The sequence below is a fragment of the Miscanthus floridulus genome, chromosome 2, assembly GCF_019320115.1.
Source record: "Miscanthus floridulus cultivar M001 chromosome 2, ASM1932011v1, whole genome shotgun sequence".
Classification (NCBI taxonomy): Eukaryota; Viridiplantae; Streptophyta; class Magnoliopsida; order Poales; family Poaceae; genus Miscanthus; species Miscanthus floridulus.
Genome location: NC_089581.1, coordinates 149833910 through 149851183, shown reverse-complemented (window position 1 = coordinate 149851183; position 17274 = coordinate 149833910). Strand labels below are relative to the sequence as shown.

Here is a 17274-nt window from a genome sequence, read left to right as displayed (position 1 = left end):
ATGCCTACGCAACTGTGACACACGCGCCCGTGAAACCGCGAGAGTCGGCTCTGATATCTGTCACAGAACCGACCAATTTATAAGAGCACAAGTACAAAAACAATCGCCGGAACGATCAAATTCTCGAACTTGAGCCCATATAAACCCGGTAGTCAACCGAAATCTCGAAGGATTTCAAACCAACTTGCATACAACCAAGATCACAGTAATCCAACATAACATATCATACGTTACAACATTTTATAGATGTTTGCAAATAGATTACATCATCACAGAGTCATTGTTATTACAAAACAAGTCTTGTAAACATGCGGAAGCAAATAGTTTAACTCACACACCGAGTTCAAATACACATACTGGTTTGCTGATCACAGACCGCAAAAGCATTCAGATAAGAGAAAGGAGATCATGCCCATGATCTAGTCCTCATCACCCGCCGGGTGGAGACAATACTTGCAGAATCCCTGATATAGGAGGTCATCTGCAACAAGAGGGAATAAACCCTGAGTACGGGAATGTACTCAGCTAGACTTACCCGTCGAAAACCAAACAAATGACACCAAGGATTATGCATAGCTTAATGTAGTGGAGCTGGCTGACACTTTCTTTTTACAGAAAAGCACAAGTAGTAGGATCAACTCTTAACCGGAACTAGCAGTAACTTTTTAGCCATTAACCTGTCATCTATATTAGCACCTGTACTAAGCAATCATTTTATTAGGGTGCAAACATTAATAACCATATCAGGTATTCATTGTGGCAACCTTGTCATCATCCATTTAACCATATCGTTAAATTAATTGAATCTACGTTGCCGCTGCTCAGTCAAGTTCTCACTATCCGGGAGAGACGGCGATTCGAATCGATTCCTATCCAGCTGGAGGGATATTCCTAAACACAAACCCTGCTTCCCCCGTCAGGGTCGCAACAAGTCACCTTTGGTACAATTCAGGAGTCGCGGGTCCGAACAGATCGGCATTCTCAGAGAACCACTCTGCCAAGGTTGTTCGGGACTCTAACCCGCCTTGGACTTATGCCAATGGCTCTCCGCACATCCTTACTACCTCCAGAGTGCCGCCACTGCTCGCGTTCCCGGCCTGAATCGAGCTACTAGGCTTCGCGGTCGGAACGACTTATCCGGCCAGCTAAGTGTTAGGCTGCGTTCAACATGACATGAGGACGTACAGCGTATCGGTCCTTAAACGACTTAGACGGAGTCACTATGTTCAAACCTACACAAGACCCCGCCCGGTCTTAATTCATTATTTACATGGTTCTTTTCCACGATAGCAAATATAGCCAACCGTGATCCACCTCATCCTAAAGCTCGCAGGTGACAGGAAATCACCTGTCTTCTACCGCACTAAGCATGGCTAAGCATTTAACCCGTTCCTAAACTTAAATATGATTTCAGTGCGATATCTAGACAAGGAAGGATATATAATGCAGCAATTGGTTTCAACCAATTCCTATACTTAATGCATCATCAACAATAAAAGATACTCAATGTATTTGTGAAAACATAGGAGGCTTAATATGCTCCGGGGCTTGCCTTTCAGGAACGAGGAAGGCTGGTGGTCAGGGCACTCGGGCAATTCCTCCGCGGCGACTGTTTCGTCGGCTTCCTGCACCTCGGGTTCCTCCTCCTGGTTGGCTCCCTCGAACTCCAGCAACGTCACTCCCTCCGGCACACCTAGTGCATGAATGCGCAAGATAAATGTCATGGATGCACATGTACGAATGTCGGGGATGCTCGGGGAATGCACATGTTCGCTGTAGTTTGCATAGTCCAACTTAAGCCCTATTCAAATCACTTTCACTTACCACGTTTATACAACCTAAGGTATAATTGCTCATCTTCCGTTAATGACCTAGCACCTGCACCTAAGCATATTCTTAAGTTAGGCTAACCCCTAAACAATCAACGAGAACCTTACAACAACATACATTCAAGCGTTTGTATTTCAGCAAAAATGAATACTATGTAGTGGCGCAGTAAACTAGTCATAACTGAAGATTTATAAATCCAAATGATATGCAACAAGACAATCTGGAAAGATTATAAAATTGTCTACAATACAATTTCAGACCTCAAAGCATGATTCAAACCTTTACCAGGTCGAATTCATAAATCAACAGAATTCTATCCTCACAAGGCAGAGAATAAGCAAAATCTGCAACCTAACTTTAAACAGCTGTAGTTTCTAGACTACTGGGCCAAATGCCCTCAAATTTTGACAGGAGCTAGCTACCTAATTTATCTACAACTCTTGTATTCAACTCATTCACAGAAAGCCAAATTATCATGGGGAGCTTTCTAAAGTCCCCAGATCTGTCCAGAGGGACATGTTGCAAACAATTAATTATTAACTTATGATATAAACACTTAATTGGACAAAACTAACTTTACTGATATATCACACATATCACAAGAACACCAGAAAGTAGGGTGTCCATCACCAAAACATTTCTTTTAATGCATTTCTTAATTTATTTAATTAATTAGGGGAAATAGTAAACATATATGAAAGCTACACCATTAAATCTACAAAAATTACAGTAGACCCTACATGCCCTAAGTAGACTACCATAAAAATTTCACACCATTTTAGTAAGTACAACAGCCTACACAAAAATGGTAAGGCAAAATGGCTTAAAAATGGCATAATTAGGAAACCTTAGTGAAAAGTGTCAAGCAACAGATTTCATATTTTTCCTAGTATCTATAAGGTATCAAGATACTACCTACCAAGTTTCATGGCCATAGGATTCATAAATTAATTACTAAAATTTACACAAGAATCATCCAATGATAAAAAGAAAATCTATAACTCAAAAACTACACATGCAATAACTCTCAAATTTTAACCAGAGCTTCTACTACACAAGACTAGCTTACCCACAAAATTTCATAATTTTTGGATCACAGAAACTCAAGATATGATTTAAACAAGTTTGCATGCATACAAAAACACTTTTCAAGTTCCTATTTAATTCACCCAAAATTTCTACCTACTGTGCTCAAGATATATTTTTCTTAAATACTAGACCTAACAGTGAGTCTAACAAAATTGGAACCATTCAAATTGGATCTACAAAACAGGAGATACAAAAATATCAAATCAGTATTCAAAAGTGCATTTTTGAACTAGCCCTATGACTACACAGTCACTGACGTGTGGGACCCGGTCGTCAGCCGACCCCACCCGTCAGCGAGACGAAACAGAGGAGGCGGCGTTTGATGGCGCGGCGGTGGTCTTGCTCGCCGACGGCGAGGACTCCGGCGACACCAAGGCTACCTACGTGCTCTACGCGAGGAGAGGAACCGATTGGTGCTACTAGCTAGAGCTATGGTTCATCCGGGGTGGCTCGTCGCCGGTGATGGCGGCACGGCAGAGCTCCGGTGTGAGCTGCCGGCGATGGCAAGCCACGGCTGGCTCCACAGAGCTCGGTATGAGCTCCACGGCACGCGGGGAAACTCAAGGAAGCAAATATCGTGAAAGAAATGGCTCCTAGCTAGCCCGACCACGGCGGCCTCATCTTCGGCGAGGACGCTGTCATGGTGGCGGTGGTGGAAAACGGCACTGCGCCCTTACCGAGACCCAAATGGCGTGGCTAATAGGTGGAGGAGGTAGAGCAGGCTACGGCGGAGTCGTTGGTGAGATGGCAGTCGCGCTTTTGCGGTGGTTCGCGAGCTCGGCGACGGCGAAGCTTCGCGGCAACAATGGCGGAGCGGCTGAGCTCGCTTGCAGCGCGCTGTGGGGCGACAAAATGAAAAATTGAGCTGGTGCACTGGTCGGTCAGGCGCGTGTTAGTGTGCCCGTCGTGGCTGGCCTTGCCAGGGCGTCCGCGGCGCGTGGCCGCGCGGTCAGACGGCCGGCGACGCACGTCACCCACGCGGCAGCTGATTTCTGAATTGGTAACACTGTAGCTCGCCATTCAGTGCTCCATTCACCGACTGACAGGCCAAGTTTAACCGTGATTAGCTCCTAAACCGAGACGTATTAGAGAAAATAATGAACATGAAAGCTGTAGACCTATAGTAGAGCTACAACTTTGATTTAGAAATCAACAGCTAACTCTCCACGGATCGCGAGTTATATCAAGCCAAGGTTGAGGTCATGAAACTGAAACTCAGTTACAACACTTAGAAAAATTTCAGAGTTTCAAATTAGATCTCAAAACTGACTTGTGGGCCATTTTTGAGCATGTTTTGCACATTTTCATGAGATGGCCATAAAATAACTTTTGTTCCTTACATAATTCTCTACATCTTTGCTTTAGGTTGCTCAGACATGCAAACATCCTAAGCCACACATTTTAAACAGTCAAACACAGGAGCTCTAGGGTTCCAAATTGGTCAACCATGACTTGGAAATCTAATTAGGCAAAACGATCCACATGAACATTGTTCCTAATGACATTCTAGGTGTAACTAAGTTACTTAGGATGATTATTAACCACACCCCACATTGGTCACACAAGGATCAAGCAAGGTATGTACTGAAACAATGAAAAACACAAGAAATGTTGCAAATGTTTCATAGTCATGTTTCACATGTTTCATGATCTTGTTGCATAGTATTAACTAATCTTGTTTCACTAAGTGAGTGTCACATGTTGCACTTAAGTGTTGCACACTTTACATTTCATAAAAGAACAACACACATGAAATATACAACATGTTGCAATGTTTCGAAATCATGTTTCATGTGATATAAGTTCATGAATGGATGCATGATGCTCGTGTTCATGAAATGCAGTGCAAATGTGGAAGCTAAACACCAGGGGTGTTACACAGGGCCTCCAAACCACTGGGAAAGATCACCCTACCAGTATAGTTTGGCACGTCAAGCAACTACCGTGTCGAGCACATCAACTTCTACGTTGCCGACTTCAACACCGCCTACCACGCCATACTTGGTCGGCCAGCTCTGGCCAAGTGCATGGTTGTACCGCACTATACATATCTGGTGATGAAGATGCCTTCGCCTACAGGAGTACTGGCCCTATGGGCCAACCTCTCCATCACCTACGCCTGCGAGACAGAGAGTCTCGCTCTTGCTGAAGCTACTGACCTCTCCATCTAGATGGCTAGCGTGGTCATCGAAGACAAGACAGTGCCCGCCAACGACATGGAGATCCTAGAGCTGGAGCCTCCTCGTGCCTCTGCCAAGTCTAAGGAAATCAAGGAGGTCGGCCTCGGCCTCGATGACCCCTCCAAGACCTTGAAGATTGGGGCTCACCTAGACCCCAAATAGGAAAGCACGCTCGTCTCCTTCCTACATGCCAATGCCGATGTGTTTGCTTGGAAACCTGTAGACATGCCGGGGGTACCACAGGAGAAGATCGAGCACTCCTTGAATGTCTCGCTGACTGCCAAACCGATCAAGCAAAAACTCTGCCAATTTGCGCCAGACAAGAAGGAGGCTATTAGGGTAGAAATAAAATGGCTCTTAGCTGCCGGATTCATAAAAAAGTGTATCATCCTGAGTGGTTAGCAAACCCTATTCTTGTTCAAAAAAAGAATAAAGAATGGAGAATGTGGGTTGATTACACTGATCTTAACAAACACTGCCTAAAGACCCCTTTGGTCTGCCTCGGATAGACGAGGTTGTAGACTCCACCGCCGGCTATGAACTGCTCTCCTTCCTCAACTATTACTCCGATTGTCACTAGATCTCCCTTAAGGAAGAAGACCAGTGATGGGTACAGGCCCGATCTTCCGAGAGGTAGCCGGTAAGTTCGATTTGTGGAGATCTCGACGTTGGCGATCCGGCTTCAAATCAGACACGATTCGAACCCTGCAACCGTTACACCACTGCTCCGTTGGTTATCAACCAAGCACAACTTGATTGACCTCGCCAAGAAGGCTTTTCCTACAAGCGAATCGAAGAGCACAAGCAAGAAGGTAAAACACGCAATCTAAAATTGCAAATATGAATGATGCGGATATCAATAGAGGATTCAAGAACTCAGTTCCAAAGGACTAATCGACATAGTGGAGGAGATCAAGAACGGGGGCCCTGGATCACTGTAAAAGGATTTGTCACCACAGTTACAATGAACGATTCAGTTTCTTGATGGAAAACTAAACTCTAAACAAAACCCAATTGTGTAGCAGCGGCGGCGGCTGTGTTTATAGTCTAAGACTCGACCTAGGGTTGGGGACGGCCAGGGGTTGGGCGCCCACAACTTGGGCTTAAGGCCCGACATGATACATGGCCAAGTTGGCCCAAATAGGTGACGCAGCACCTTGCCGTGGTCACATAGAATGATCCACGGACCTTCTGGAGCTGGGACTAGATCCAAAACGACGGCGTCGTCGTCCCCTTTCCAACGCATCCAAGAATAGCCCGTTTTGATGTCGTATGAGGAAGTTATGACTGAAACAGTGATGACGTGTCTGCTGAATCCGAGGACGACATGGCAGCTGAGTTGGAAACGAATTGTAACTTGGGGAAGACCATGGCATCGATGTGTCCAGCGTGGCGATGTCCTCATCATCCTCCCCTTCTCGAATTGGAGTCGTCCTCGACTCCATCTTGGTGATGTCCTCATCAACCAGATCAAGACGTCGTTCATCACGCCCTTCGGTTCATACTGCTATACCACCATGTCATTCGGACTCAAGAACACCGAGGCGACTTATCAAAGGGCTATCCAGATGTGCCTCAATCAATAGATCGGCTACAACATCGAAGCTTACATCGACGATGTGGTCATCAAATCCAAGACCATCGATGATCTTATTGCTGACCTCGAAGAAATGTTCGCCAACCTTAAAAGGTACCGATGGAAGTTGAACCCTTCAAAGTGCATCTTTGGAGTTCCACCCGGTATACTCCTGGGCTACATTGTCAGCACACGAGGCATTGAGCCCAATCCTGACAAGGTCTCCACCATCACCAACATGAAACGGCCAACATGCGTCAAGGATGTACAAAAACTTATAGGCTGCATGGCTGCTTTAAGCCGTTTCATATCACGCCTCGGCAAAAAAGAGATACCATTCTTCAAACTCCTCAAGGCCTCCAAGCGCTTTTCCTGGTCAGAGGAGACAGACACAGCCTTCGAGCAGCTCAAGTTGTTCCTAACAAAGCCTCCGATCATGATGGCACCACGACCAGATGAAACTCTCCTAACCTATAGCGCTGCTACTTCTTGTGTCGTCAGCACAGCCATCGTGGTCGAATGTGAGGAGGCCAGGCACGCCTATAAGGTGCAACGTCTGGTATACTTCATTAGCGAGGTCCTTAACAAGCCCAAGACTCATTATCCTCAGGTCCAGAAGCTACTATATGCCGTCCTGATCACGTCGCGCAAGCTCCGTCACTACTTCGAGTATTACAAGATCGCCGTGGTCATTGAGTTCTCTCTAGGGGACATCCTTCTCAACAAAGAGGCCAACGGCCGTATCATCAAGTGGGCTATCGAGCTCAGCACTTACTCCATTGAATTCAAAAGTAGGCCTACCATCAAGTCTCAGGCGCTTGCTGATTTCATCGCTAAGTGGACCGAGATCCAAGAGCCCATCACCGCCACCTGCCCTAAGCATTGGGTGATGTACTTCGACGGCGCCCTTAACATCAACGATGCTGGTGCAGGCATCCTGTTCATTACGCTAACCAAGGATAAACTCCAATATGTTCTCCGGATACACTTTTCGACCTCCAACAACACCACCGAATATGAAGCATGTCTCCACGAACTCCATATAGCCATTGAGGTTGGCATCAAACGCCTCATGGTATATGGGGATTCCACGCTGGTCATCAACTAGCTCAACAAAGACCGGTCTTGTTCCAGCAAGAGGATGGATGCATATTGCGCCAAAATTAGGAAGCTTGAAGGGAAGTACTACGGTATCGAGTACCACCACATGGTACGCGATCAAAATCAGCTCGCCGATCACTTATCCAAGTTAGGCTCTTCTCGCGCCGTGATTTCGCCAAGGGTCTTCGTTCAAGATCTTCTGGCATCATCCATTAAGGAAGATAAGGAAATTCAGGAAGTTCCCCTTGCCAAGTAGCTGGTACTTATGGTACCTTCGCTGGCCGCCGATTGGAGAGAACGGTTCATCAAGTACCTCTCCAGCACCGAAGTACTCGCCAATAAGACTGAAACCAAACACCTAATTCATCGAAGCAAGCAGTACGTGTTGGTGGATGACAACTTGATGAGGAAAAGTGCTAAGGAAGGGATACTACAAAAATGCATCATCTAAGAAGACAAAATGAAGCTACTTCTCAAAATTCACTCTGGTTCCTGCGACAATCATGTGGCCTCGAGAACACTGGTCAGCAAAGATTTTTGAGCTAGTTTTTACTAGCCCACGGCCATCTTCGATGTAGAAAGACCTCATCCGATGTTGTGAAGGATGCCAATTTTTCGCCAAGCAAATACACGTGCCAACACAAGAGCTGCAGACCATCCTAGCTTCCTAGCCCTTCACATGCTAGGGACTGGACATGATTGGTCCTTTCAAGCTAGCGCCAGGTGGCTTCCAGTACATATACGTCACCATTGATAAGTTCTCCAAGTGGATCGAGTATAAACCGCTCGTCTCGGCTACTGCAAAGAAAGCAGTCGAGCTCTTCGAAGACATCATCCACAAATTCAGTCTCCCAAACAACATCATCACCGACCTCAGAACTACATTTACTGGCCATCACTTTTGGGACTTCTACGAAGACTGATGCATCACCATCAAGTATGTCTCCATTGCCCATCCTCGAGCCAATGGCTAGGTCGAACGGGCGAACAGCATGATCCTTGATGCCCTCAAAAAGAGGTTATATTAGAAAGAAGAAAAGCATCTGGGCAGATGGCTCAAGGAGCTACCAGCTGTAGTCTGGGGACTGCACACTTAAGCTAGTCGCAGCACTGGTGTGTCTCCATACTTCTTGGTCTATGGCTTAGAAGCCATACTACCAGCGGATATTTCCTTCTGGGCACCTAGAGTGGAAAATTATGATGAAGAGCAAGCCGTAGCTGTTTGGACAGAGGACGTTGGCAGGGCTGAGGAAGAACGCCTAATCACCTGTGTCCACATAGCCAAATATCTAGAAGGCTTGCGGAGGTACTACAACCGCAATATCAAAGGTCGTTCATTTGCTGTCGGTGACCTCGTTCTCCGCAGAAAACAAAAAACCAAAGGGACGCACAAGCTCTCCTCCCCCTGGGAAGGGCCTTATGTCATCAAAGAGGTTACCCGACCAGGGTCTTATCGCCTATGTGACTTAGATGGAATCGATGTCCCCAACTCATGGCACATCGAACACCTCATATGTTTCTATCCTTGAAACGCCCTAGATATGTACTCTCCACTTTATGATGAATAAAGTTTTGGTCTCCGCAATTTGTCTCCATTATTTCTCCATTATGGTTTAATCTCCACTTACGGTCACCGAGCTTTCAGTTACTCCATAACAAACTCCAATATGAAATCGCCATAACTGCACCAACCATGTTTCTCCAAATCTCCAATGTTTTCGCCGAACAAGTTTCTCCAAATCGCCGAACACGTTTTCTCCAAATCGCCGAACACATTTTCTCCAAATTGCCAAACACATTTTCTCCAAATCGTCGAACACGTTTTCTCCAAATCATCGAACATGTTTTCTCCAAATCGCCGAACACGTTTTCTCCAAAGCGCCGAACACATTTTCTCTAAATCTCCAACGCATTTCGCCACATGTTTTCTCTAAATCACCAATGTATTTCGCCACACGTTTTCTCCAAACTCGCCGAACAATTTGCTCCAAATCTCCAAGATGTTTTGCCGATCAGCGAGCAGCGTATGTTCTGTTCTGTTCTCTTCGGAGATGACCTAGTTTCCGATCTCTCCCTACACGTGCCATGGGCTCCACGCTCTACGTTATGGGTGGTTGGCTATGGTTCCTTGGTCACGCTTGTTCCTCCTACACGTCCACAGGCTCGGTGCTTGACATTATGGACTATGGGCTAGCTAAGGCTGAGAGCTCAGTACAGAACTAACGGCTCGAATGCCACTTATACTACGTATATCTCCAAGTTATTTCGACAATCACCGAACAGCACATGTTCCGCTCTATTCTCTATGGAGAAGACCTAGTCTCCGATCTCTCCCTACATGTGCCACGGGCTCTGCGCTCTGTGTTATGGGTGGTCGACTATAGTTTCTTGGTCACACATGTTCCTCCTACATGTGCATGGGCTTCACGCTTGACGTTATGGACTATGGGCTAGCTGAGGCCATAGGGGTCAGTAGCGAACTAACTTCTCGGACTCTACTTAAACTCCATGCAAATACGTTATAGTCAAAACTACGAAGATTTTTTTCGCCAAAATACAAGCAAACTGCATACACATGCACCTTAAAACATTTATCACATACATAAATGTTTTTGCACTTTCGCGTGTTTTAACTACACTGTCAAGATATTACAGATGATAATCTCCGAGCAGATCACCGAGTTTTGCCGTCACTGTTTGTCTCGCCAAATAGGTCTATATCCCCGGCCAGCTTCTTCACTACGTCCTCCACCTCATCCTCTAGTTGCTGGGTCTCCGCCTTGCTCAGCCCTTTGGCAACCCGCCCCATATCGCCTAAAGGTCAATGGCTGGGTAGTGGGACAGAACCACCGCAAGGGCGTGAGTAGCGACGGTCACAATGGCATCGCAGTTGAAGCTCTTAAAGTTCTCCCATGCTACCTTGCACCTCTGGATGATGGTGTCCGAACGTTGCCGCCTACCGTCGGGCTGAGGAGCCGGTTCTAGGTTGACGCAGTCGAGCACCGGTTTAATTGCGATGACTACAGCGTCGAAGTTATCCCTTTGGGTCCTGGCCTCCTACACTAGGACGTCAAACTGTGCCTTGGCTTTATGATGGTAGCCTACAAGTGTTACAATATTCCATCATATAAGGAAACTACTTCAATAGTAACTCTGACCAGGAGGTATTCACCTTTTAGCTCCTCGACCAGTTTGTCTGCTCGCTCTGACTCCTTCGCCTTCTCTTGTCGGAGTTGTTCGACGGCCTAGCATAGTTGGCTAAGCTCCATGTCTTGCTCTACAAGCACAACTGTTATCACCAAAAATATGGATGTTCGGTAATAAAAAGTACATTCACTGATATACCATACCTGCTTTCTGCTCGGATACACTTCTTAGCTATTCGGATTTCTATTCCAACTGCTTGGAGGCACCCCTCAGTTGTTCGAAGACAGTGGCCAGCTGCTCGGACTTGGTCCATGGCTGCTCTGACGTAGCCGCCAGCTGCTCGAACAGGACCCCCCCCCCTCTGATATTCTAGGTCCCATGCGTTGGACTCTACAAGATCTCACTAACGCTGGACCCTCTAGATGTTTCTCTCTGAGTGGTTCATCGCCTTCCTGAGTTTCTCATTCTCCTCGACGAGGGGCTCCATCCTCTTTATCAGCCGGTGTCGCTGCTCGACAGTCCGAGTTATCCCCTACAAATGTACAATGCTAATGACAAACTCTGATCTTCAACATCATAGACGAGCATTCCAGATGTAGTACTGGCCTTGATTTGTTTCATTACTCCAGTGACGACGGATTTTAGTCTCTTCATCTCCCTAGTGGTGTCTTCCTCCTCGATAACCACCACCTCATCACCGTGCTTGCAGAGGATTCGGATGGATTGGAGTTGAGGTTTAGCACACTCAATCTCTTCCACCTTGTCCTCTTCCGCCGTAGCTCGAGGCACCATCAGGGGGCTCCATGGCCAGACAGCAGGTTTGACCATCCCCGACGATGCTTCAGGGGGCACCATTTGCTCCTCGGTCACCACCGGCTTCACTGCCCCAGACTTCGGTGCATCGCCGGCAACTCCAGCTGCTGCTCCTAAAGACCCGATGGCTCCCACCGTTGCCTTGGGTATCATCGCTGACTCATCTACTGCTAGCACCAATTATTCACTGCTGCCAAGTCCACCAGTGGTGGCATTTGACTCCTCCTTCGGCTGCCGAGCACTCAAGGACTCCGGGATAGGAGCCGCCGTTGTTGCCTCCACCCCGGGTTCAGCCCTTGGCTGTTCGATAGTCCGGACTGGCGGGTTAGATCCTCCATACGCTTTGCACTGCATCAGATTGGCTCATCAATCACCAGAAAGTTAAGAAACTATAGCAAAGTAACTCCAAGACAAGGAGAGTTATGGTTTGGTCTATCAATTCAATTTCTTGAACTAGCGGTGCCTGCCCAAGCCCCCAAGTGTAGCCATGGGGTTGACTCCTATGCTATGGGGGGGAGGTCCCGCCTCCTCCATAGTTGATCTCTGTTCTGCCTGCCACTCTAGGACCCTCTTCGCCTACCGCTCTAGGTTTACCTCTGCCTATTGCTCGGGGACTCCCATCGCTTGCCCTGTAGGGACTCCTGTCATCTACTGTGCGGGGACTTCCCTCGCCCGCTACTCGAGGACTTCTTCGCCTCCCCTTAATTGATCCTCTGCGCGCGTGCTGCGTGGAGGCTCCTTCGTGCTCGGTGGAGGAGCCATCAGAACTTCATCATCATCAGACCAATCGAACACCGCAGTCCTTCATGTTCGAGTGGTCTGATCATCGCCAAGCAAGATGCCGCCTAGTTTGAGGGGAACAACAGCTGACATCTTCCTCTTCTTCTAGGTTGACTCATCTACCGCTGCCCTCTTCCCCTAGGCTTTCTCTGACACCGAGGGAGGACTCTCCATCCGACCAGCATCTGCACCTCTAGACTCCAAAGAGACACCGATGGCATTTTCTTCAGGTTGAGTCAGTGGTCGTGCATCCACCACTGGCGGCCAATCGTCCCTCAGCACACCTAAAAAAGTACACCGCCCTATCCTATGAGTGGATCTACGCATAAGTGAATCAGTCCACTACTCGGCAATGATAAAGGATAAAAAGAACCAGGAATACACAACTAAGATATTTACTTGAGGAGGTAGATTTTTGTAGTTAAAGGGCTTTGTATACCCTAACATGTTGAATGAGGCAAATGGGGCAAATAGCTATGCAGCCCGCTCTTCAACAACATCCCTTGATAGCATCTCTAGCCTCTCTCGAGTACCGTTAGTCTCCCCCTTGAACTCAAAGGCTGGGTGCACCCTCTTCTTATAGGGCTGCATGCGGCGTACTATAAAGCTCACCGCTACCAATCCGTCATTGGTCCTCATGCTCTTTATTAAGGCAAGGAGCTCCATCACTTGCTCCATATCAGTGCTACTTGGCGTCTCTAACCAACTCCTCTGGCTCTCTGGGATGTGGTCGGTGTCACAGCGGATGGCTGGGTGGCACTATTTCATGTAGAACCACCTGGCGTTCCACCCCTTCATTGATTTGTTCAGCGGCATAGTAAGGTACTCGTCTGCCATCCCATCATGTAGCTGAAGGTACACCCCATCGACCACCTTGGAACCACTGCCGCCTCTCTTCTTCAGCCAGAATAGGTGACAGAAGAGGTTGAAGTGGGGGAGGATTCTGAGATATGCCTTATAGAAATGGATGAAGATTGAGATATGCAAAATGGTATTGGGATGGAGGTTGCATAGACTAACCACCTAGAGCTCCAATAGATCCCTCAGGAATGGATGAACAGGAAATCCCAACCCATGCTAGAAATAATCCTTGAATACCACCACTTCATTGGTATGAGGCGTTGGGAAGGACTCACCGAGGGCTGGCTACCATTCGGCGGTAGCACGGTCAGGAAGAATGCCAGCTTCCACCAATCTATTAAGTTCTGCCTCTCCCATTTGTGATGGCACCCACTCTTCGTCACGTCGAGCTCCGGCGCCCGCCTTCTTGGGGCTCATCTTCTTTGGTTTCGCAGCTCCCTACTTTGGCACCATCTCCTAGATCTGATTAGGGTTTGGTGGTGGAAGCAAATCTAGATGCGAATCTAGAAACACGAGGGTTGAGGAGGAAGATGAAATGGCAAAGTGGCAAAGGTGGAAACGTGGGGATGCGGCGGTGCAGTTATAAAGCACTTTCCCCACCATATCACATTTGAGGGTTTTTGGGAAACTGTTCCCGTGATTTATGCCTCTATGAATTCTCCACAACAGCAAGGTGGGCCGTAACCTAGGCTTTCACGCAACCGTAGCCCACGTCGCTCATTTATCGTCACCGTTGGTTGTCACTCGCCAAATAATCACCAACTTCTCCACAAATTATTGAGGCTCAGTAATCGTTACTGTACAACCATTACTCTAATTTTTTCTCTAGGATTGGATTTCTCTGATATCTCCATTTGTGGCTCGGGGATTGGCTGCCTGCTCGGCTAGTCTTTTACTATTTTTCTGTTTCTGACCCTGGCACCACATGACTGTGTCACCTACTATCAGGCTCAGGGACTAAGTGGGCACACTTCACCTTGCGGTGAATGTGCTCTCTCTCATTTTGGGGCTATGCCCGGGGACTGGTTGTCTGCTCGGCTGGTCTTTTTACTATTCTTCTACTTTGGACCCTGGCACCATATGACTACGTCATCTACTGTCAGGCTCGAGGACTAAGTGGGCACACTTCATCTAGCGGTGAATGTGCTTGTTTTATTCTAGAAGACTCCGCGCCTCTTGAAGCTGAAGAAGGTTATCTCCTTTTCTCATGGTTGGACTCTAAGTGGGAACACTTGGTCCACTGTGAAGAAATTTTTGATTCTAAACTTGAGCTCCTTACACCCTTATGGCAAGCCGTATTTGGTTCACACTACTCGGCGATAGTTTACGCTGCTCGGCAACTGCTTGTAACTGCTCGGTAACTCATCGTGGTGGTCGGACCATGAGTTTGACTGCTCGGTCGTGTTCACACCTGCTTGGACAAGCTCAAGACGGCGTTGCACAATGGGTACAAGGTGCTCAGGGACTAGATGTGGGGGGTACAACCCCAGATACCCATGGCAGACCACATGGGCTATGCCCTTAGGGATGGCCCAGCCCAAAAGATGAAGCCTTGTGGGGCATGACTCTACTCGATGCCTCCCACAAGACATCTAGAAGATATCCTGAAGATACTACAAGATCTATTAGGATATGTATGATCCCAAGATTCCTATAATCAGTTATTACTTTTCGGTTATCTCTCAGATCTAACCGACTTGTAACCCTACTCCTAGGACTATATAAGGCGGGCAGGGACCCCCTCCAAACCACGTAATATCATACGATAACTAATATAAACCAACAGACCATAGGAGTAGGGTATTACATCATACTGATGGCCTAAACCTATCTAACTTGTGTGTCTCTATTGCCTTCTTATTCTTAATCTCACGCTCCTCTGCCCAATCAATCTACCTTCATGGGATACCCCTCGAAGGACTACCGACGATATTCTATCAACAGTAGGCCAGCAAAGATCAGAGCTAGTAGGTGAAGCCACTTCCAAAGGCAGCACAAAACTAAAAGGAGCAGCAGCGCAAGGAAAATTCTAGGGCACCAAGACAAGACAGCAGAGCAGCACATGCAGGGCTTGGAAAGCTACTGGAGAGAAACCGATGGCTCAGGCGGCATGAGGGGGGCTCCCCACCAACCTACCCTTTATATAGGCCATAGGGGGACACTTCAAATTCCAAACACCAATGGTCATGACTGTTTGCGAGCGCATCACGCACTGGGCCACCGCAACGAGTCAAACAGCGACACGTCGCCCCTCCAATGTCCGATACAAGCAACCTAGGGGGAAAGGGGCAAGCCTCCACCACTCGGTATCAGTGTTGCACTTGAGGCTCACAGCCCGCTCACATTGACCACACCCTCAAGGGGGAACTTCATCTTCTTGTCCTCACTAAAAGCGAGTGCTTTGCCTTTGCTGGATGAAGAGGCTTCTTCGTGACCCATCTTACGTGACATCTCAAATGCCACTATCTTGCCAATGACTATGGCTAGGGTCATGGTGCTAAAGTCCTCCATGTTGTGAAGGACGGTGATGATGCTTGCATATTTATTTTGTGGTAGCACAGAGATGATCTTCCTTATGATGTCTGCATCACCTAGCTTTGTTAATCCTATAGAATTGAGCTCATTGATAATTAGATTCAAATGAGAATACATGTCACGAACAAGCTCATCATCATTCATTTCAAAAGAATCATAACTTTGTTGAGCTAGGCAATATTTTTTGCTCACGGACATTATTTGTGCCGTCATGGAGCTCTTGTAATTTTAACCAAATTTCATGTGCCAAATTTAAAGTGAATACTTGGTTAAACACATCCATGCTAAAAGATTCAAACAAGCAATTTTTAGGTCTAGCATTGAAATAAATTTCTTTTTCTTCACTCTTTGTGGGTTTATCGAGATTCTTAATGGATTTCATCCTGTCACGAGTAACTCTCCAAACACCCAATCTACCGCCTCAAGGTGACAAGTCATTCTAGCTTTATAGTAGGGGAAATTAATGCCATCAAAGTGTGGAGGCCTAGAGGTATCCATCCCAACCACTTTAAATAGCATCGGCTCAACGGCGGTGAAGCCAATGGTCCAAATTGAGCCAACCGGCTCTGATACCACTTGTAAGGGACCATGACACCTAAGAGGGGGGTGAATTGGCAACTTAAAAATCTACTCTAAACTATGGCCTCTAATTCCACCTAGTCAAACCTATGCAAGAAAATAATCTATCTATATGTGCAACTATAGTTTTGCTAGATGTGTTGCTATCTCTACCGCAAAAGAGTTATGCAACCTAGGTTCTAATCCTATCAACTAAGCTTGGAAAGTAAAGCAATCAACCAAGATAGCAATGTGAATGCAGAAGGTAAGATGAGGTAGAGATGCAAACTCCCGTCGATGACTCCGGTATTTTTATCGAGATATCGAGAAGCGCTCAAGCTTCCCCCTAGTCCTCATTGGAGCCCCTCGCAAGGAATCCCTCGCAAGGGCCAAACTCCTAGTTGGGTAACTCCGTGGATAGCCCCGGGCCTTTCCCACACACAAGTGGGTCTCTGGTGTGCCTTCCGGCAAGCCTCTCCCGGACCGCTCCACGCCGTCTTCACTATCAAGCTTCCGGGCGAACCGCCGTGGGCCTTGTTCCCTTCAGTACATGGTGGCGGCCACACCACAAACGCGGTTGGTGTGATCCCACAAGACTACAAGCCCCTCCGATATACAACAATGGTGTGCGCAAGCACCGAGTGATAAGAGGTGTGCAAATCTCACTAAACACTAGGCCCAAAACCTAGAGCAAGCGTATAAGCGGTGGTCTAATCAACCGAAGCACTTCGCAAAGCACCTACGCTAATCACCTAATGAATCACTAAGCACTATGCAAGTGGAGATCACTAAAATAGTGTATCA

General features: G+C 47.2%; 1 protein-coding gene across 1 annotated transcript; it reads left to right on the top strand.

Annotated features, from left to right (window-relative positions):
• The first annotated feature begins 6961 nt into the window (after positions 1-6961).
• Positions 6962-7783, top strand: LOC136537254 (uncharacterized). The gene is made up of 2 exons (XM_066529292.1): positions 6962-7425; positions 7471-7783. The coding sequence occupies exons 1-2, from the start codon at positions 6962-6964 to the stop codon at positions 7781-7783; spliced, it is 777 nt and encodes a 258-aa protein (XP_066385389.1).
• The last annotated feature ends 9491 nt before the right edge of the window (positions 7784-17274 follow it).

Coding starts and splice junctions, on each gene's coding strand:
- LOC136537254 (XM_066529292.1), top strand. CDS start 6,962: ATGGCTGCTTTAAGCCGTTTCATATCACGCCTCGGCAAAAAAGAGATA. Junction 7,426..7,470: donor GCCAACGGCCGTATCATCAA/GTGGGCTATCGA, acceptor ATTCAAAAGTAG/GCCTACCATCAAGTCTCAGG.